Raw genomic sequence first — 21250 nt, forward strand, 5'->3', positions numbered from 1 at the left:
GAGGTGGTGGGAGCGGTGAGATGCCCATGCAAGGCAGGTGGCTGTGCTGTGCTGGGATCTGAAATCATGGCTGCTCGCTTTCACCGGCAAATCTTGCATTTGTGTGGTTTCCTTTTCCTTCTGCTCCGTACACTTTTTTTTTTTCATCTCTCTTCATTTTGTTCCTTTTGCTGTGAAGGCAAATTTCAGCCCTTCCAACCTTTTGGTTCCAAACTGCACAGGAATAAAACTAAACATGAGCTCCTAGAAGGGCTCAGCTATAATTACATGTGAGATGTTAATCTGGCAGAGGGTCTCAAGTGCTCCTATATTTGAGCCTTTCTTTTCCTTCTGCTGTTCTGCAATCCCCCTGGCAGATGCCTCCTAACTCCTAACAACCTCCCCAACCTATTTTCTCTGAGCAAGATCACAAGTGAACTTTCTAGTTCTAAAAGCTTCTGTGAAGAACAGCAGAGACTGCAGTGGCTCCCACCTCTCTCCTGAAGGCCTGGCTATTTTTGAAGGCAGCAGAAAAATGGAGATGGTCCTTTCCATCAGCTTGGGATTCCCCCTGGCTACAGGTCTCAGGTTAGATGGCCACAAGTGTAGCTGAAAGGAAGAGTCCTCGTACCTGGACTCCCTGGTGGCAGTGCCTACATCCCTGCCCATTGTTGGCTGTGATGCTTTGGGAACCTGCTGGCTCCAGCTCCTTACACCTGATGACCTACCAAGCCTGGAAGAAATAAAGGATATCCTTGCAAAGCAGCAGCTGGAGTTCAGGGAGATCCCAAAGCCAGCCAAAAATGGTGCTGGCAAGGCCAGCCCCGGCCAGGGACCTGCTGGAGTGACCCTGGTGGCAGAAGCCAGCAGTGGCTGGAGGAATAAAGCAAGCCCCACCTGAGTCACATGGATGAGAGACTGAACTCCCTGATGGCTCCATTTGGGGATGCCCTGAAGTAACTGCTTCCTGTCCTCAGTGGGCACCTTGGGTTACACATCTGGCAGGAGCATTACCTGGGCATATCCCAGAGTCTGAGCAGGGAGATAATTTGAAAACCTCTTTGGATGTATTTACAGTTTGTAAAACCCAACCACAGGAGAGAGATTTTGAAGCCAGATCCCCTAAAGCCCTCAGAGTTGTTGGAGAAGACAGCAGATGAACAGGGGATCTCATCCCTTCCCCCACTCCATGGATTGGAAGCTGCTCCCTTTAAATTTGGCCCTAATTGGTCCATCTGTTGCTATTGGGTGTTGCTGCTCTGCCTCTCCCTGGCTCCGGCAGATCCTAAGCTCCTGGTAAGTGCTGTGGTTTTCCCATTTTTTCTCATTTATTCACAGTAGTAAATTCACAGGAATCTAGAAATGGCTCAGGTTTCTAGGTCGCACTGCTGCTGTGTGTTTGTTAAAAGGTTCCCTGGTGTATGTGCTGCTGCAGGAGCAGCACTGGGGCAGAAGGGGCTCAGGGAGCAGTGTGGGAGGCATGTTCCCCCAGGGAGGGCAGCAGAAAGGAGCTGTCTGGAGAGGAGTGAGGCATCACTTCAGCACCCGCTGTTTTATTCTCGGCCTCAGGAACTGGGGCAGCTCTCCTTGGGGACCAGAGGCCTTTCTAGCTCGGGCTGCCTTCGTCCTATTTATAGCTGCTGTCTTTGCAGTTGTGGTTTCCATTAACAAGCAGTATGTGAAGCTGCCCAGTAGCTCTGTAGGCTGAGGTGTATGCTGATTAATCAGATCCCCTTGGGATAGAAAGACACAGGCACTATCAATCCCACAGGGCTTTTTAACAGGTATCGCAAGCTCCACTGTACCCTCGGGAGGTCTAAGCTGTGGGTCCAGCCAGGCAGAAGGGGCATCTGGGAGAGAAGGAGGGCACTGCTTTTCCTCTGCTGGGGGAATGGAAAGTATCTTTGGGATCAACAGTTTGATCCCTCTTTTCATCCTCTGGACCTGTCTGCTTTGGCTGGGTGCAACAGGCAGCCCTTGTCTGGCTTTGTGTGCACCTGATACTCCCTGAGTATGGTGCCTGCTCAGGCTCGATGGATTAATGACAATTTATTTAATTTTAGCTATTTGCAGCTGGTCAGGCAGGACTCACTGTCTCAGGGCTCCCCACAGCACCTGCACAGGGAGCAGATAGGCAGGGATTTAGGCTTGCTCACTCTGCTGCCAAGTGAGATTTGTGGGCATGGGACAGAGCTGGTCCCTGGTGACAATGTGGTGAATGCCTGAGCTCAGGCCTGCTGCTAAACACTCCTGACTAACAAACCACTTTGGAAGCTGTATGGCTCTGAGGCAGAGGGCTAACTAACTGCATCCTCTGTACAAGGAGAAAAGTATCCCAGGAGAGGATAAAGACAACTTTTATCTCAGATAAAAGGGGCTAGTAAGGAGCAGAGACAAGTGTTTCTGTGACAGACCTGAGCTATGTAGGTTCAGACCAGACGGGCAGCAGTGCAGATACTCTGGCAAAGGGCTGGAAAGTGTCCTGCTGCTTGTGCATATCCAAGCACAAGGCTTGCAGGCAGCACTGGCCAGGGACTATGTTTGCCTCAAGCCTCACAGGGTGCTAGCTCAGGTACTGTGGCAAATCTTCACTCCCCAGCACAGCCACATTTGGCACTGGTCTCCTCGTGAGCCACTGCTCTGTGGGGCAGCCACATACTTTGCTTGGTCTGCAGGCAACCTCCAGACTCTCTGCAGTCTGCTTCCCACAGGAAACTGCAGGTCCCAGGGGAGAGAGCTGCACACCACTTACCACCCCTGCCCTGCACACACCCACCCACAGGCAGCTCAGGGCAAACAGGGGACACACGGCCCCTCCTGCCCTTCTGGCCTTTTCTGTATGAGGACCTTTAACCACTTTGATCCAAACAACTATGCCAGGCAAAGGCAGTAGGGGAGAACCATATTGCTGTCCCTATTTGGGGTATTCAACAGTGAACTGAGGCAAAGATACACATGAAAAAATCTTAGGAGACTGATATTAGCAGGGGACTGCATATACCCCCCAAGGTATCTAAGTGAGTAAGAACCTACATGGGCAGCACAAGGGATGCAGGAACTTTGGTCACATGCAGCACACAGTAAGACGTCAGAAGGAGCTCTGTTGTTTTCCTCCCTGTAAGGGTGTAGGTGCATGCACATCCCCGGGAACAAGGGCCTGGCTTTCTCCCCTCTCTGGGTCAGGGCTTTGTGATGTCGCAGAGTTCTGACCTCAGGGCACACAGCTGACAGCAGGCAGGAGTGGTCAGGGCTGAACTCTGCTCCAGAGGAAACTACACTGCTGGGCCACGGGCAGGATGGGGTCACCCGGCCCCTCCACCTCCCCCCAGCCCAGCACAACACGTAGACGCAAGGCAGTGACTGTTTTATTTCAAAGTAGAACAAAGGTATCTTTTATTCTTTCCAGAGCTGAGACATTCAGCTTTGCCCTAAGCGTGTCTGTGCTCAGACTGGCTCCTTGCATGCGTTTACTCACAGCACATCTATACAGGACGAACCAAAAGCAGGAGACTGTTTCATGACTTGGCTGAGTCTCACCTCTGGTAAAGAAACCCCATTACCCAGCCCAACATGATGGCGTGGTCCCTTGCACAGCACATGCTGCCGAGCAGACAGGCTCTATAGAAAAATCTAAAAACAAAATGCACTTTCAGACATTCCACATCAATGTTTCCCCTAATTTTGCTGGGAATGAGATTTGGCTCAAAGTGTATCACTCCCATCTCCCTTCATACCTCTCCCCTCTGTGCAGCTGCTAAAGCAGAGTTACAGAGCATCAAGGATGTTGTCGATTTTGGAGACCAGGTCCTGGCGCTTGTTGGAATGCATCTTCTCGTTCTCGATGTACGTGTCCTTCTTCAGCTTGCCTGCCACCAGCCGCTCTGCCTCCACCGACGACTTCAGCACCAGCTCCTTCACTTGGCCATCCAGCTTCTGAATCTCACTTACCTGTGGCAGGGTGACAAACCAAGGGGGTATTACAGGAGACAAAACAAAACAAAAAAAATCCCTACAGTGAAGCTGAATAGATGGCAGATGATAACAAAAGATGAAGTCAGTGCTAAGTACAAACATCTCCCATCCCTGAATGTTGCCTCCTGAGCCATGTATTATGAGGACTATTCCATGAATGGGTAACTAAGGAGTGCAGATAAAAGGGGGTCCAAGGACCCAGGAGCCATACTGACAAGAGACTGTTAAAGAGTACTTCATTGCAGATTTTAAAGGCTTCAACCTAAATCACAGCTCTGACAGCTGGAAGCTGTGTCCCTGTGTTAATGTTTATGAAGTGTGAGTGGTAGGTCTGCAATGACAGAGCTACCCTTTGAGTTAAATAAGAGATCAACCAAGGCGGCTGTTGGCTAAATGGACTTTAAAATGTCCCTCACCGGGGGTTAAGTGGCTGTTTCAGGTAAGTGTTAAAATATATTGAAGGGAAGGACAGTGGGTGTGTGCTCATTGTGCCATGGTTTTCAACATGGTGGAGCAAATCACCCCCAGAGGAGCATCATGTTACCAAAATTCTGTCTGCACCAAATGCAAATGTACAAGAAAATAAGAGATGAGAGAGAAGATTTTGGGTTGACTAGTGTGAGTAGTAGAGTCAGAACTGTTAATGTGTTGATAGTTTCCATTTTTGCTTAAGTGTCACTGCCATGAGCTCAATAAGAAGCATCAGAATTGTTACAAAAGATTAATCTGTACAAATGCAGCTGGTTCAAGGACTGCTTAAGAAACAACACAAGCAGCTGTTTATCAGCAACATTTACATGGCTCAATAACTGAGATTACTGCAAAAGTAACATTTTTCACATGCCCTTGCAGAGACCAAGCCATTTTCAGATGGAAAAAACCCAATCTAGACTGGCTGCAGAAACTAAACCGCCAATTAAAATTCATGCAGAATTACTGACAGAGCCAAGAACAGGAGAGCTTATAAATTTTAATTTCTTACTTTATCACATAAGTCAGAGCCTTCTGTCTTCAGCTTAGACTGCAGAGAGGCAATTTCACTAGTCAGGGCCTTGTGCTCCATCTCCAAAGACTTTTTGCCACTGTTCAGGGTGGAGATGTCCCGTGACTGCTTGTATTTATTCACTGCTTCATCAAAGTGACGGTACAGCCCAAGCCTCTTGTTCACCAGAGTAAGCACCTGCTCTGTGATGCAGGCAACCTTCATCCTGGCTTCAGCAGCTGGATCCTGCAAGAGGACAGGAGGGAAGATCAAAGCAGTTGTATCTTTGACCCACATCAAGCCATTCCTGCAATCTGCCACAGGGCTGTTATTGAACCTGTTCCCTTTGCAGTCAACTGGCAGTAATTAGGTGAATGGTGCAACTGCTGATTAGGGGAAGCACCTTTCAGCACTCATTCCAGCCCAACAAACAATTTAACAGTGAAAACATTGCAGAGAAAGAACTGCAGACATCCCTTCTTCTCAGGGGGATTCCTTTTTATGCAGCAAGCAAAACTCTAGTTAGCTTTACGACACTAGATCAGCCCTACAGGAGTACCAGTGCTCAGGCTGAACAAAAGCAGGACTTTAAACAACCAGAACATTGGAAGGGCAGGAACATTCAGTGAGAAGTACTGGTATGAAGAATCACCATACAACAGCTGAGAAAACTGCTTATATTCCCACAGGGCTCTTCATCATACAGACCTTGGTGATGGAGAAATCCAGTCTCACATAGACAATCACAGTGAAGAACAAGATGTAAAAGGCTCCAACCACCAAGAGAGGCTCTTGCAGCATCAGGATTTTGTTGAAGGTGTAATGAACCTACAAGAGAAGTTCCAAACACTGAGCAGTGCCCCATGTTACTGCAGGGTTAACTCCTCCCCTCAGGCAGCAGCAGAACCACCAAAGCAGTCCAGCAAGTATTTATTTCTTAGTTGTTCTGACCGAGCTGCTGAACTCAGAGGAGGCACAAATGCTCAGAGGCCACACTCACCACAATGTCCTGGATGTGCTGCTCCACCAGGTTGCTCTTGTGTGCCACAATAACGGGACGTCCAAAAGTGTCCAGATATGTGTAGTGAAGCTCGTCTGAGGCACGATTGATTTCATAGGGGCTGTCCACATGGATATTCCTGTGGATAAAACCACAGTCCCATATGACCCCACGGTGTTTGAGATGATGTAACCCAGGACTTGCCTGGGCAATTGTAGCCTCTAGCACAAGGTAAATTATGCGGTTTAAATAATGCTCTACAGTGAAAGCTGTGTTCCAAGATCTCCTCCATATGCAGAGTCATGGTTTTGATTCACTGTCCCCAGGCCATTAGAGCAGACTGGAGAATTGCCACCAACACAGCACTGTCTGCAGTAACAAGTCAGGAGAAATCATACTTACTTGGCTCCTTCTGGCAGGACAATCTTGACAGTCAGAGAGTCTGTAACTTGCTCATCAAACACATGGTCAACAAACCTCATCTTCAGGGCATACTGATCACCTAAGAGTGCAGAGCAGAGAGTGGTTACTGTTCCTCAGAGGACAAGGGACAGCCTTGAAGCTCAGCGTCCATGGGCAGGAGCAGAATTTGCATGGATAATTAATTGTGCAGCAGGGGGCACTAGCTCACTCAGATATATTTTAACCAGACGTCTACAAATACCTGAAGGAAGCACAAAAAAGGTGGATTTGCATATTCTAGAAAAAATAGCTGGCAACTGTTGTTGCTAAGGTCCTGTGTACCATAGCTTTCAATTCTTTTCTGTACAACAACTACCTTTAAACACACAGGAGGATGTTTTTTATTCCCTTCTCTTCAGCCACTCACCAAGATTGTAGAGGTATTCGTAGCTTGGCAGGTTATAGCCAATGATGTAATGGGTTTTCCAGCCCCCAAAAAGTGGGAATCGGGGACGGATCTCCATCTCCACAGAGTCATCCAGGACAAGAAGGTGGCTGGTGGAGATGTTCCCAATTTCATCTCTGTAATAGACGTCCTGAGCAGCAGCTGGGAGAATGGTCTGTAAGGACAGAAGCAGCAGTGAGTGCATCAGAGGGGAGTTACTTCCAGTGAAACTAGCAAAACCAATAAAGGCTGGTAAGCACTGAGAAACTGCTCCCACATGAGACATGACAAAATGGCCATTCAGTTGCACTGAGTGGTAAAATTGTGCTATTATAAGCAATCCCACAAGTGGCTGCCAGCACTAAAATCACTTGGCCTCCAAATGAATGTGCTTTCTCCAGCTGAGTTTCAAACACCCCAGACAGCAAGGGATCTCATCATGCCCACCAGGACAGCAATTCCCTTTTCACTCCAACTTGCTGCCCTAGCTGACTGGTGATTCAGTGACTGACTTGGTGGCTTTACACTCAGCAAAGTGAGATTTCTGTTTGGCTGCACCACCCTAGAGAATTACAACAATCAATCCTGGAGGCTACAAGCAGTGAGAAAGGTTTTGGTTCAGATGAGATCACATACTTTTTACATCTGACTAGCAGAGCCACAGCTTTAATTCCTGTTGAGTGCTTTGTGAGCAAGGAATGAATGGGTGATTTTCCAAATAATACTGTTCAACATGAGGAGGATATGACAGAGAGGCGACTCTGAAAATAAGGGGGTGGGTCCTTACACAGTCGAAAACCCAAAGCAGAGACCTCAATACAGGGGTAAGGGATTTAGAGGGTCCCTGAGATTGAGGGGTGGGAATGTGGAGAAACACTACATGCCCTGGTGCAAAATATTTATCAGCAAATGGAATAAAGTGTTTAACCTCCTAATGCTGCTTCCAAAAGCTATTCCTATCCAGCACAAGCTTTCTCTGAAAATAGACCAGAGTTTTAACATTCCCTTATGACTGGGATATGGTTACCAAACAAAATGCAAAGGACAACTGCATTTTTTTCCTGCTGGGGACCTAAGAAAGGGGGAAGCCACAGTTATAAAAAATATACGTGCAAGATGACAACCTTAAAGGACTTGACAGAAGAGATCCCACTGTCTGGCTGTCTCTGGTAGTCGTATCTGGAGAAAGGCCCTTTCAGCACTGCTCCTGTGTGCTTTAAATCAACCGTCTCTTCAACCGCAATGTTACCCCAGTGAGACACCTCAATGACTCGTGTCATGCTGGTGATGGTCAGGAATGGACTGTTATTTTCATAGTGCACCTTCAGGGTGTCCTAAAGGAGGGGAAAAAAAGATAAGCTGTCAGACCTAAAGTCAGCAGCAAGCTCCCCTCACAACGATCCACTCCATGTGCCACAGAGAACCCTCCTTGACAGATGCCTGCACACAGTCAAACTCATGGCTGACCTGTGATTTCTATTTCTATTTCTGCTTCCCACTCTCCAGCCTCTGAGACTCATCTTCCGTATCTGGAAGATGCTCTCTGCAGAGCCACAAGCCCTTTGCACAGAAATGTACCTGGCTGTATGGAGGGATGTCCTTGAAGGGGCCATATTCAATCGTGTCCTCAGTGCGGGAAGGGTTGCCCAGCTTGGTGTAACTCTCCACGTTCCTGGAGGCCAGTTTGACACGGGTTGTTTGGGTCTTGGTGACATACGGTGAGTAAAAATAGTGATTTCCTTCAAAGACCACAAACTGCTTCTCACTTTGGGTGATGTGGGTGGGATAGGGCTGCAAGACGTGCGTGAAAACCATTTCAACAGAGACACGGACCTTGGCTCCTGGGCCCAAAGGAGATGGCAGCTTCACCGAGAAGAATTTCCCACTGGAAGGGAGAAGAACAGGTAAGTCATGTGGGATCTCTCCTGAGAGAGCATTCAGATCCTCCCACTGCAACATCCCCTGCAGACAGGCGACCATGTATCACATATTTAATGATTTGGGCAGGTATTTCACTCCTCCAAGACATGGAGATGCCTTGTCCCAGCAGGTGTGGTTACTGTGCCGGGGAAGCAGCACAGGCTGCACTGTGTCCAGGCACAGTTACAGTTTTGCTTCACAAAAAAACACTTTTTCCATTCTTCTGCAGATGACAGAAATGATCTGCATCACAGGAACCATGGCTACAAGTCCAGAAGACAAATCACAAACATCTTAAGCACCTGTTCCCAAAAAGTCTGTTCATTCTCAGATTTTTGCCCGCAGGATCTGAAACTGAAGAATGGCCAGAATGGGAGCAAGGTTTTGGACTGATGTCTAAGGATGCACTGGACAAACCGAGGTGATGCTAGAAGCAAACATACTTCCTGTCATGCCTGGTGGCCCAAGGGCAGGATTACATGAGACATCCAGCCATGTCAGAAGCTAAGGTCTACCCTGGCAACTTAACTCCACAGCTACTATATTGTTGAAACTCAGCTGCACTGTGCTTTTGAGCCACTTTACAGGACTGCTCAGCTCTCATGGCTCAGAAAACACTTGCCTGCAGCACTTCCATAATATTCCAAGCTCAGCAGCAGGAAGAGCCTGTACTGGGCCATGGTACCCAGCGCTCTGTAGTACTCTACACACAGCCACAGGGCACTAAACTCTCTGTAGTCACCACTGCCAACCGACTGAGAGCTCAAAATGGAGTAATGGGTAAGAGCATGACCAAATGCTTCTCTCACCTGGTGTCCCAGGGGGCCAGGGCATTACTCAAGGCACTGACTACAAGAGACTAAGGACAGCTGAGGAAGAAAACACTTGTGATCTCTAGGTATGTGGAAATGGGGTAGTATCTCTGCTCCACTGTGAGGACAACTATGAAACCCCCATACACAGCTCTAGGCATTCATCTTAGAGGGAGATACTCACCTTTTGCCCTTAACTTTAGTCTCTTTCACTTCCAAGGTGTTCTCCTCCTCTTCCTCACCTTTCACCTGTTCCCAAAGAACACATGGGATCAGTGTGCTGCTATTTAAAAGACTTAACACATTTAGGGCAAAGTCTGTACAGTCCCTGTAAGGAGTTTTTAGGGGGGATGTTGCCCAGAAAGTACAAGCTTATATATAACCAATGTGTTAAGAAAAATTTTTAAAAGGCCCTTCCATAATGTTTTTAATGAATACAAACTGCAGTGTGGTCATTGTGCAAAAACAGATAGTGGAGGTTTCTGGTAACTCTCATGTTCCTATGTTCCCTCAGCCTGGTTCCCAAGCTGGCACAGTCACCATAACTTGCACAAATGAGAACTCTAATCAAATGCTTTTGTGATTTCCCCTGTGACTGGACAGTGAGCAAGTCAGAGTGAATATGGCTTGACGAGCTGAGGTATATCACAAAACTCTGCATACAGGTAAGTTATAGAGCACTGTATGTACCTCTCTCTGCTGTATGTAGAGTTTATCTCAAGTGACAAAACTGCTGGGCTAGGGCAGAAGCACTGTCCTACTGCTCCTCCGACCTTCCTGTGGGTACGGGCCGGGTCCCCCATCCCGGCGCTGCCTGGGGCTGCCAGCCCTGCTCCTCGCCCACCCGTGACGGGGCGAATCGCCCCCTCATCGCCTCCCAGCTCCGCCCTCACGCCGCCACACGCCCCCCGCTCGCGGCGGCCGCGGGATCCGGGAGCGGCGCTGAGGCCCGGCAGTGCCGACGTGTCCCTTCGGGCGCGGGGCCGGGCAGCGCCCGCGGCCCCTCTGGCGCGGCGCTCGCTGCCCGCTGCCCACGCTCACCTGCACGCCCAGGTGGGCCAGGCGGGGCTCGCTGCCCGCTCCCCACGCTCACCTGCACGCCCAGGTGGGCCAGGCGGGGCTCCAGCCCGGGCTCCAGCGCCAGCAGGAAAGTGGAGGCGGCCGCGCCGCCCGGCGGGTTGCCGAGGCTGAGCTCGGCCGAGATCTTGGCCAGGTGCGTGCTGAGGTCCAGCGAGCGCCGCACGTCCTCCAGCACTAGCTCGGAGGTGGCCCCGGCGGCCGCCAGGCAGAGGAGCAGCAGGCGGCACAGCAGCCCCGCCATGGCCGGCACACCGCGCGGGGAGGGCACGAGATGGCGGCGCACGCGCCGTACGGGCACGCCACAAGATGGCGGCGCCCAGTGGAGGAGGAGGAGGCTCGCCATGGCGGCGCCCAGACGCGCTGGAGGCCCGGCCCTCCTCCTCCCGCCTTCCGTGGTGCCTGAGGAGGGAAACTGGGCGGACTCTTGCGGAGGCCCGGGGGTAGTTTCGGCTTCTCGCAGTTCGGGCGCTTCCTGGCGTCCCGGCTCTGTCGGCGAACTTGGGTGTTCCCGCGGGGCGCTGGGCCCGTGCCCATGCTGAGCTCCCAGACCTGGACAGGAGCTGGTCAAACGCTGCTTGTTTGGCCCTACTGGGCTTTCCCACTTCTGCCCCAAAAAAACCCCGAAAAACCACTTATAACAAATATTACAGGATGCTCAGGACTTTGAGGTGCTCCTCAGCCTCCTCTCCTGCCACGGCTCAAAGCCGCTCTGTTTCTCCATGTTTTTAGCAGTAGCAGTTCCTGCTAGGGCTTCCAGGGCCCAGAGATGTCAATCCTGGTGGAAGTGTTGTGCATAGGATGGCACTGGGATGCAGCACTGGGCACTGCAAAGGGATGGACTTTGGTGCTTTTGATTATGCTGCTGAATTAATGAGCCTCAAATTAGGACAACTTATCTCACTGGCCTGGCACACATTGCACTGGAAGGTAAGTTTTAGCACAAATAGAGTTTAAGATGAGCCCAAATTTTCTGCTTTTATAAATGACTCAGACCCCGAGCAGAAATTAGTTATAAAAGAACTATAAAAAAAAATATCACAAAGCAAAAAGGGACAGTGTTGGGAGCATGGCCGACCACCAGAGGCTCGTCCACCAGAGGCAGCTCCACTTTTTATACCCCTGGTATTGCATCAGCCAAATACATATCCCAACATTTTCCTTATATATAATATATATATATATATACCTGGCCCCTCCTAAAGTCTGCAAGTTAATTCTTTTTACTGTCCATTGGTGGGGACTTTCTTGCAGCTTGATTGGAGGTGAGGTGTTGTCATGCCAAGGCCCCCCAGCAAAAATATTCCCCCATTCCTGCTGCCTCATGCAGGGGGCACATGTACATGCTCTCCCCCAAATGTCTCTGACAACCCAGACCCCCAAGGCTTTCTGGTGGCAACAATATAGATGGGAGAAGAGAGGATTAAAGGGAGAACAAAAAAGGGTCCAAAAAGAATCTACAACAACAGTTACATATCAAAAGAACTTTAAACCTTAACAACTTTTAACACACATAATAACCTCATTTTCGAGAGCCAATCACCACACCACCCATCTATAACACTGCTAAAAAACCACAAATAACTGACAGCTAGGTGATGCCAGAGTAGAAGTGCTACAGGTAGCCAAGGCATGGTAACCAGCCCTGCACTGACTTAAGGCAGCTGAGGAAAGGAAAATATTAGTGGTTTAACACATGTCCAGGGAAGAGGTGATTGACACTTTATTCCCAAACATCTAAGGCAGATAAAAGCAAGTAACGGATGTTGTCTGCTGTGATTGCCAGAGCAGGGCTTTTGCCTGTGAGCCCTCTGGGACAACAGACCTTTCATGTTTGCATAATGTGATCCAGGACTCAATCTTTCTTTAAGATCCTAATACGAGTCACAGAGATAATTCTTTGATTTGGCCTAAGATTGCCAAGTATCGGAAGAGGATTTCCTAAATTACGTGTTTGGATACAGAGTCAAATAGCCCCTTGGCAAAGGCTAAATAGAATGGGATGTCTCCTGGTGTGCTATGTTCAAAACAGCATAATTTCTCAGCTAGCCTTCCTTTTCTTCCCTTACCACCCCCCCGCCCCCCAAATTCCTATCATGGAAATTTTCTTGGCAGATTACTTTAATTTCCCTTTGATTTATGGAGGCACTGTGAATTTGGCAACTCGCCTTGTAAGCATATCCTAACACAAGCAGGTAGTTTTGTCACCATGTTTTGGGTGACAGTGGTGTTCTCTTCCAGCAGCACAGCAGGAGATGCCTGCAGGGGTGGGTTCCACCTCCTCAGCCTCATATTTCCAGCCAGAAAAGTGTTCCAGGTCCCTCTGCTCTCCAGGAAAAGCCTGTTTATCTTGGCCTTCTCCAAAGAACTGGGCTTTGGGGCCTTGAACTGAGTAGGCATGTTAAGGGGAAGCATGAGGGGCTGAGCAGAACAGCTGGTTCTAATTAAAGGCTGGCCAGTGGTGCTGCATCTGGGGACTCCTTCCAGTTGTCCAGGTTGGGTTTGCAAGTTCCTCTGCTAGGAATGGCTGTCACTGTCCTTCCATGTGTCACACGGAATAAATGAACTCCAGTCAGCCTCTTTAATAACACATGCAGTTCCAGCTCTTATTTCCCCCTCTCCCTTAGGGCAATTTCTCCTGGTAAAAGGAGGGAACGAAATAAATGCATATGTCCCTTATGTCTGGAAATAATTGAGCTTCAGTTGTTACATCTCAGGCCAAAAGTTGCTCTCCAAGGGGCTCATCCCAGAGGCTGGATTTGACCTCGCTGGTGAATGCCAGTTTCAATATGTGACCCATCCCGAACCTGGCGAGCTCTGAACCAGACTGTTGTATACTAACCCTATGTTTGGATCCATTTCTAATTCTAATAACTGAGTCATGCTGAGCCTGTGCATCATCTCTTTCAAGACTTCAGCCCTACCACATAGACTAAATTTGTCTTTGGGTTGAAAAGGTGCTGCCTTTGGGCTTGCTCAAGGTTGAGTTTGGCTCTGCAGGCCCCTCTTGCCACTATCCTGTGAGCAGTGCCAGGCTGTTCTTCATGCATGGGGTCAGCCACAGCTGCTCGTGGCCCCTGCCTGGGTGTGATGGTGGCTGGGACAGCTCCAGGGATAGCTCTGGGGACAGCTCAGGGACAGCTTGCAGGCTGCTGTTCAGTAGGGTGCAGTGCCTGTGTGCATATCCAGCTACCCAGGCTTGGTGCCAAGTAACAGAGAGAGACAGGCGTTCAGAACTGCTTTTTCTCTATTTATTTTTTTTCCTTTGTTCTCTCATTGCAAGGAATGTCCCCCTCCAGCAGTAAGTCCAGAGAGCTGCAGGTCAGGAAGCAGCATGAGAGAGGTTACCAGACCCTGCTGCCATCCAGGCACTGGCAGAGTGCCCCAGCTCCCCGTGTGCTGTGGAGAGAGCCAGTCACCCTCAGGGCCTCGGAGCAGTGGGAGGGGAACAGCCAGGATGGAGCCGGTGCCAGCCCAGCCATCTGCCAGGGCTGAGGGACCATCGTGGTCTAATAAATGCCTCTGGCTGCATAGGCTATGAAAAGAACCACACCCCAGGAAAAGCCCTGTGTTCCTCTGTTTTTATAGGGCTGATGCCAAACTCAGAGCTGTGTCATCTGTCAGAGCAATTTGTTCTCAAGGAGGGAAGGAGAAGTTGTTTTCTAGAAGGAGCGGGTTGGCTGTGACCACAGAAGCACACTGAGGCCTGTAGCAGCAGGGAACAGGATTTATTCTGGTGGATCCTCATACCAGTGGGGAGCTGCACCAGGAATATGCAGGGACCATGAAACATGTTGCTCCCTGAGGAGCCCAGGGACAGGAGAGAGTAAACAGGGCTGTGTGCATGTGTAGCAGAAGTCAATCTGGCAATACCTTAAAGATTTTAATACAAATCTATCAGTCATCCTGAAAAAACTTCCCTGCTTCAGATTTTGTTGGTGTTTCATCTTTAACCCTGTGTATGTAAATCAGCCTTTTGGCTGCCTGTGGGAGGCAGAGAGCATCTCTCTCTCTCTATTTAGTCCTGAGCAAGGTGTTGCAGTTGCCAGCCATGAGAGCACAGGTATAAGGTGGTTGAGTGATGGTAGAGCTTGCTTAGCCTTGCTAAGGGTCTCAAAAAGCAGCTGGAGAAAAAGAACAACAACAGTCTTCCAGTTATTTTTACAACCTCCTTTTTTAGCTCGTCAGCACAACTCACACTGAGCCTCTGCCAAGAAAAACACACTATTATTCTTATCTGGGGTTTGCCTGTGATTTCCATGGAATGATGGTCTTAGGAGGCTGGTTGGAGCTTGGCTCCTATTCTTTGTTCAGCTGCTCTGGAAACACATCCTGCCTCTGCAGAGAAATTGTGGTGGTGGTGCACTGTCTGTCCAGAGGCTGCTTCTCTGGATTTTTTCAAGTTAATTTAGTTATCTGCAGTAGCCCCTCCTTCCCCACTCCTTATAGTGTTCACCTTTCCTTAAAATAATTTTTTTCTGGTTTAAAAAAAAAATAAATCTGTTTTTCTCTCATTGTCAGACCACAAGATTCAGGAAAAAATAATTAATAAAACCTGCCTGTGAACAGCAATTGTACAAAGAATTGGGAAACACACAGGGAAAATCTGGAAGAATATAGCAGAGCATCTGTGAGTCCTGCAAGGGGTGAGACCACTGTGTGATGAGTGTTGTTGAAACAAGGAGAAAAAAAATTGTGGAAAAGAGGACACTTCATCACTTTAAAAAGTACTTTTAAACTCTTCTTAAAGCTTACTAAAAATGTAACTGAAATAGCCATAGGCAGGCACTGGCAGGCTGTGAATGAAAAAAGGTCTGCTACACGTGTACAGTTAAAATGCAAGGTATGTTGTCCACACAAGGAGAGCTGCTTTGGGCTGGGTAGGTCTGGATTTTGTCATAGCATCAGAGCATGTTTTGGATAGAGGGAACAGTGCTGTTTAAACTATATTTAAAAAATGAGGGTGTGATCAGGGCCGCTACTCAAGTACTTCACAGTTCACACAGGACCTGGGTACACCCACAGCTTGAAAATGCCTTTGGTGGACTGGCACCTGCAAAGCCAGAGGAGGAGAGAGGTGGGCAAAAATGCATATCTTGGAAAAGAGAGATGCTGCCTGTCACTGAGAACCAAGGAGACAGGGAACCTGCTGTCCTGCCAGGTTCCAGAAGAGGAGGCTGGGAATTCTAGCTGTGGGCAGAGGGGAGATCTGCTGGCTCCTGGGGCAGCAGCTTCATCTCACCCTTGTGCAGCAGATGAGCAAATCCTTGCACGGCCTGACACCAAATTACACCATCTGCTTGTTTGTCCCAGGGCTGCAACCTCCCAGGACCAGCGATGGAGGCAACAGCACCCGCGTTTGGCTGAAATTACAGAGATAAATATATTGAAAGAATCAAGGTAGGAGCACCTGAGAGGCTGGTGCTGAGATCCCTGCCCTGGGCTGGGCGTGCTGGGGTCCTGGTAGCGGGTGCAGGCAGCGGTGACACTTCTGCCCCGTCCAGACTGGGCGATGGAGCCGGTTCCCAGCTGTGAGGGGGTGACAAAGAGCCTCATCTGTCCCCGGCCATGTCCATGTCCATGTCCATGTCCATGTCCGTGTCCCTCGGCCATACCCACGCGTCACCGCCAGGGGGCGCGCGCGGCGCGCCGGAGGGGCGGTGCCGGGCGGGGCGAGCGGGGCGGGGCCTCTCCTTAGCTCCGCCCCCGGCCCCGCCCCGATCGCTGCAGCCTCACCGTGGCAACCGCAGCAATCGATGCCGGGCGGGCCCCGCTCCCTCCGCAGCGTCCCGGCCGCAGCCTCGGTCAGGCTCTTTGTGATGGGCAACAGCCGCCCGGGCCTGCGGGCGCTGCAGGGATCTGCTGGGCTCATTGTGTCTTCCCGCTGCCTGCCAGGCTCTGCTGGGCTCACTCCAGGAGGTGGCTTGTCCCCGTGGTGAAGGACAGGCTGTGTAGTGATGCAGTACCCGGGTGCCACGGGACAGCCGTGGGATTTAGTGCCCATCTCTCTGATAAGCGCTGTTGCATTTTTCCTCCTAGCCCTTTAAGGTGTGGCAGATGTGGTGCCAGGACCCACCTGAGAACAGTACAGTTCTGTGGTCCATGATACTGTACTCAGTGGCAATGAAGTCGGCAAGGAATCGTCATGGGGCACTCTGCACAATAAGGGAGTTGCCATCTTCACATGGAGCAATTCCTCTTTCTCAGCTTGTTTTTGGAAAGGGAAACACATGCTGCTGTATCTGTTGGGAGCCTGTTATTCACATAGAGTTTAAACCTGGATTTTAAAGCTTCAGTTTTGCAGGATCTGCCACACACAGCAGTAAGTTGAGGATCCCACAGACAGCAAACAAGAGGGATCATTTACAGATCGGCAGTTCTTCTGCTCCCTCCAGAAGCTCTGAGTTCAAGCAGTGAGATAATGCAGATTTCACACCAGGTTTCTAAATTTCTGAATCTGCTGGCAGGGACCTTCCTGGATCATGCTCTGTGAAGTGCTAGCTGGGATTTACATTTCTCCAGCAAAAGCACTCCTGAGCCCCTGCCTGGCTGAATCAAAACCTCTGACCCAAGCCCAGCTGTTCATGGACTCCAGCATGTATGGATGTGGCAGTCAGCAGTGGCACCCTTCCCAAGAGATAGCTCATCATGCTCTGCCAGATGGATGGTGGTAATTCCTTCCCATCACAAGTCTCCCAAAGAGAGGGAGCATTAGCCCCTTGTGAACAGCATTGACCTGCAGCAGTCACTTTTCTGATAAGGAAAACATCAATGATCAAGGAAAAAAGAAATGTGACCATCTTTTGATCATTTGTTCTTATTAATTTCTCTGAAGGCTTTTGGCTCCTCACACATAGGTCTCCTGCCTGCCTGCCAAGAAAAGTTTGATAAGATATTTGTGTTGTTTTTCCCTGAGTCAGTGAACTGATCCACTCTAACAGAAAGTATGGCAGCCAGTGGTCCACTTAACCCCACACAGGTCACCCAGCAGCTAAAAGAGCCTTAGGCCAGCCCCAGCTCTGATATTGGTGTCTGAAGCAACTGGGCAGATGTTCCTCAGGCTGGCATTGTGCTGGGGTAGGTGGGATAATCATCTTCAGTAACCTCATTGCTCACAGGTTGGTTGAGAACTTCACTGAGGAAGACAAAACCAGAGAGATCCTGTTTATCTAAACAAAGTAAGAGGTACTGATTTATATTTGCCAGAAATTTAGGCAATGATATGGAGCCAGCCCTGAGTGCTGGTACAGAATAACTGGAGCTGTAACACCCACTTAAGCATTTCAGTTTAGGATCATGCTTTGCAAGGCATACCTTCAATTTGGTGGCTCAGAGATTTGCAAACAGTGAGTCATAACTCCCTGGGGTCAGAAATGCAGCTGCTGAGGTACCAGGCACTGAAAAGTGTTGTCCAAGATAAAAGCAAAGCAAACCTCACTGCCCACACACTCTTCTCCTTCAAGGCTGAGTATCTTTGTCACAGCCTTTGAAAACATGCACTCAAAATTACACCAGCTTGTGGTTACCATTGATACAGGATTTGCTTCTCCTTTTAGAGCAGACGAGGGCATTGCGAAAATCTGTCACTTGAAAAGAGCTGAAGCAGATAAATCTGAAGCTAATCTGCAGCACCCTGTGCTTGCAGAGAGGTGCCTGGCGTTTGAGGTGGGAATCCTGCTGTGGGATATGTCTGTGTCCTTCCCATGGGGGTCCCAGAGGAACTTCCTAGGCCTTTGCAGACAGCTCTGTCTCTTAGGATCCAGGATGGACCTGCAGACCCTAGAGAGCGTGCTGCATTGCAGCCAGTTTGGTTCCTACCCACGGAGAGCTGTCTTTGGACATCTTTTGGCACTGAGTCACTGTTAAGGAAGAAGCAATATGCAAGTCACCTGTCCTACAAAATGTCCCACTCACAGAGGTCATGTGGCAGCAGGCTCCTGTCCCATGACACATTCTGGGTGCAACAACAGCATGACATGGCCACCTTTGCCACAAAACGCCTGGATGCAGAGCTGACATGGCTGGTCTGTCCCATCGCACAACACCTGATGCAGAGAAGAGCAGTGACACCAACGGTGTGTCCTGCAAAGTGTTCGAGGCCCTGCCAGCCTGCCTGGCCTGTCCTGCCTGCCCTCATGGCTTAAAAGCCACTACTGGCATGAGCTGAGAGCTCTCAGGCTCACCAGATCTGCACTGTGAAGGCTTCAGTGCCTGGTAAGTAACAGCTCCTAGAATCTGCTGCATTGGTAACACACTCCTCATACAAAACCTTGATCCCTGAAGGAAGGCCAGTTCTGCAAAGGCCTGTGCAGTTCTATGCTGGCTGTTCAACTCTCTCTGTACCTATTTTTATACCATTCCTATGGTTTAAAAAGCCTTTCAGAAATGTCTGTTTAGAGGGACACGGATCTGACGAAGTAACTGACTCACTCTGGCCTCAGGGAAGTTACTTCACTCTCTGGATCGTCTTCCCCAATTGAGTATGAGAACAATCATTTGAAATTACCTGGTATACCTCCCAACACAGCTGTAAAAAAATAATTATCTAGCATTTAGGACTGGCTGAAAAATTGTGAAGGTGGTGGTGGTGTTGGAGAACCTCTGTAGGTAGCTGGTAGCTGGGAGATTTGCAGGAGGCTCAGGTGATTGTCACTATTTGTGCGACACCATCATGGGTTTATGGTTATAAATAGGATGTGGATGCCTCTCTGGCCCCGAGCACAAAGTCTGGGCCATGGAAACACCCTTTCCCCTCTGACACTTGACTTTTCCTTTGGGCTTTGTTTCCACCAGTCTAGGCCCAGATAATTACAGTAAGCACAAAGCCATGTGGTTACATCATAACCAGCAGCATGGGGTTGTTTCTCCCTGCCTGTCTTCCCAGGGCCAACACAGATACTTGTTTAAGGATATCCCCTGTGATCAGCATGTTGTCCACAGCCTCTGCAGAAGACTGACTCAAAGGCAGAGTAGGTGTTTGGACCTTCTCATCTCAGGGAGTGAGCTGGCATCTAAGAGAACATGCCAGCATTGCCACCTCTCAGTATCAAAGAGATGACAACTCTTTAGTGGTCTTGTGGCTGTTGCTATTGAACAGAGGGATGCTGTCAAAAGAGTCCAAAGCTATTTCTTTTATGTGTCTCTTGTGTCTGGTGTGAGGGGACTTGGCACAAGCTGGCTTTGCATCACTGCAGGTTGGTCCCAACCTCCCTGAGGGGCTCAGGCTTCAGTGGCTGCATTTAGATCCTGTACCAGTGCTTTAAGATGTTCATCCTCCAGCAGATGCATTTTCTCAGTGAGCACAGACATAATCCCTGCACTGTGTTCAATGTCCTCTGCACCACAGATTGGAGATCTGCTATGAGATAAAGTGATGCAGTTGCTTCATACAGTTGGTATCTGGTGATCAAATCTTGTCCAGAGCTACCTTTCTCTTTTCATGTGATGCTGCTGTATGACTTGGAAGGTATCAGAGGATTGCAAAGGTGAAAGTATTAGTAGATTACCAGAGCAGTATTTGTACTGCAGGCAGGGATAGGGGAGAGGGCAGGCAAAAGACTGGGTCTGTGCTCTGTGGGAATGCATAGGTGGTCATGCAATATCAGATTTCTAATGAACAAAATGCCAGCAGAAGCAGGGGGAATCTGCTTTAGACAAGATAAATCAAAGCATAACAAAGCTTGGAGTACCAAAGCAACATGTGTGTTTACTGCATTTTAGTTCCCTTTTTTAATTTCCATATGTTAGATCATTATAATGCTAATTTGAGGAAGCTGGTCTGGAAGGCCAAAGTTGACAAGGGAAACACTGCACCACCAGCTGAGAGAGGACAGCTGCACATAGGAAGCTCTGGACAGTCAGTTTTCACTGAGGCAAAGCCACCATAGGCTGGTGCTACATCTTTCTGCACACAGAGGCAAAGGGTCCCGGCTGTTCCCAGACATGAGGACGAGGGACTGCAGGACTCTGAAGAGATGAAACATGCTGAACAAATATCAGGGGAATAAGGAGACTCTCCCCAAGCTTTTATTGTCACAGATGGCCAGGAGTAGGGTAGCTGTGTGTCCACAGAAGAGGGTGTGAATATATTAAGCACTATGGGAACTCTCAGATGCTCTCAGCTCATGTCAGGGATCTGTAGGTGCCACAGCTGAGGTGATGTCCTCCCTGGACCTCTCTGCAGGTGTTTTTGTATCACTGTTCACTCTGTCATCTCATGAATGGGAAGGGAAAGGGAGGGGCTCTTTTGGTCCAAGGATGGCAGCAAAGAGGTGGTGTAAGACATATAATGCTTTATTGTCTCTAATTGGATCAGGAAGATTAGTACATAGAGATAAGGTGACACAAAAGGAAGAAAATCAAAGCAAAGGACATTCTCACTTCCTGGTTTAGAGGAATGAGTGCATGAAAGAGGTTGAGGTTTCTGCATCAGTAGATGTCTGAAGACCTGTTCCTGTAACCTCAGAGATCCACTCGGCTGTGTGAATGCCCCTCAAGGACAGAGAATGGATTTCTTCAGAGCAGTGTTAGTGATTGGAAACGACTGGCATTTGGTTTCCAACTGATCTGTTTTTATGGATTTTCATTGGGATTTTGACATTTTATAGTTTCCTTCACAGGCTGCTTAAACTCAGTGTGCTGGGCAGCTCACTGCAGCACAC

General features: G+C 49.2%; 1 protein-coding gene across 2 annotated transcripts; it reads right to left on the reverse strand.

Annotated features, from left to right (window-relative positions):
- Positions 1 to 3328: 3328 nt before the first annotated feature.
- RPN1 (ribophorin I) lies at positions 3329 to 10963 on the reverse strand. 2 transcript variants are annotated; one of them, XM_056501751.1, is made up of 11 exons: positions 10606 to 10956; positions 9697 to 9761; positions 8359 to 8665; positions 7905 to 8114; positions 6763 to 6955; positions 6336 to 6435; positions 5934 to 6072; positions 5642 to 5761; positions 4934 to 5179; positions 3714 to 3927; positions 3329 to 3609 (listed from the first exon to the last, which is right to left on the reverse strand). In XM_056501751.1, the coding sequence occupies exons 1-10, from the start codon at positions 10933 to 10935 to the stop codon at positions 3745 to 3747; spliced, it is 1893 nt and encodes a 630-aa protein (XP_056357726.1). In that variant the 5' UTR covers positions 10936 to 10956; the 3' UTR covers positions 3329 to 3609; positions 3714 to 3744. The 2 variants fall into 2 exon arrangements, with proteins under 2 accessions (XP_056357726.1, XP_056357727.1); XM_056501752.1 differs by having other exon boundaries at positions 3329 to 3927; positions 10606 to 10963.
- Between the last annotated feature and the right edge of the window lie 10287 nt (positions 10964 to 21250).

The sequence above is a fragment of the Oenanthe melanoleuca genome, chromosome 12 (assembly GCF_029582105.1).
Source record: "Oenanthe melanoleuca isolate GR-GAL-2019-014 chromosome 12, OMel1.0, whole genome shotgun sequence".
Taxonomy (NCBI): Eukaryota; Metazoa; Chordata; class Aves; order Passeriformes; family Muscicapidae; genus Oenanthe; species Oenanthe melanoleuca.

Excerpts from the sequence above, each read along its gene's own strand:
- RPN1 (XM_056501752.1), bottom strand. The coding sequence starts at position 10,935 with ATGGCGAGCCTCCTCCTCCTCCACTGGGCGCCGCCATCTTGTGGCGTG. Across the intron at positions 6,073-6,335 it reads GTCCTGCCAGAAGGAGCCAA|GAATATCCATGTGGACAGCC; the intron begins GTAAGTATGATT and ends TTTTATCCACAG. Across the intron at positions 5,180-5,641 it reads TGGATTTCTCCATCACCAAG|GATCCAGCTGCTGAAGCCAG; the intron begins GTCTGTATGATG and ends GTCCTCTTGCAG.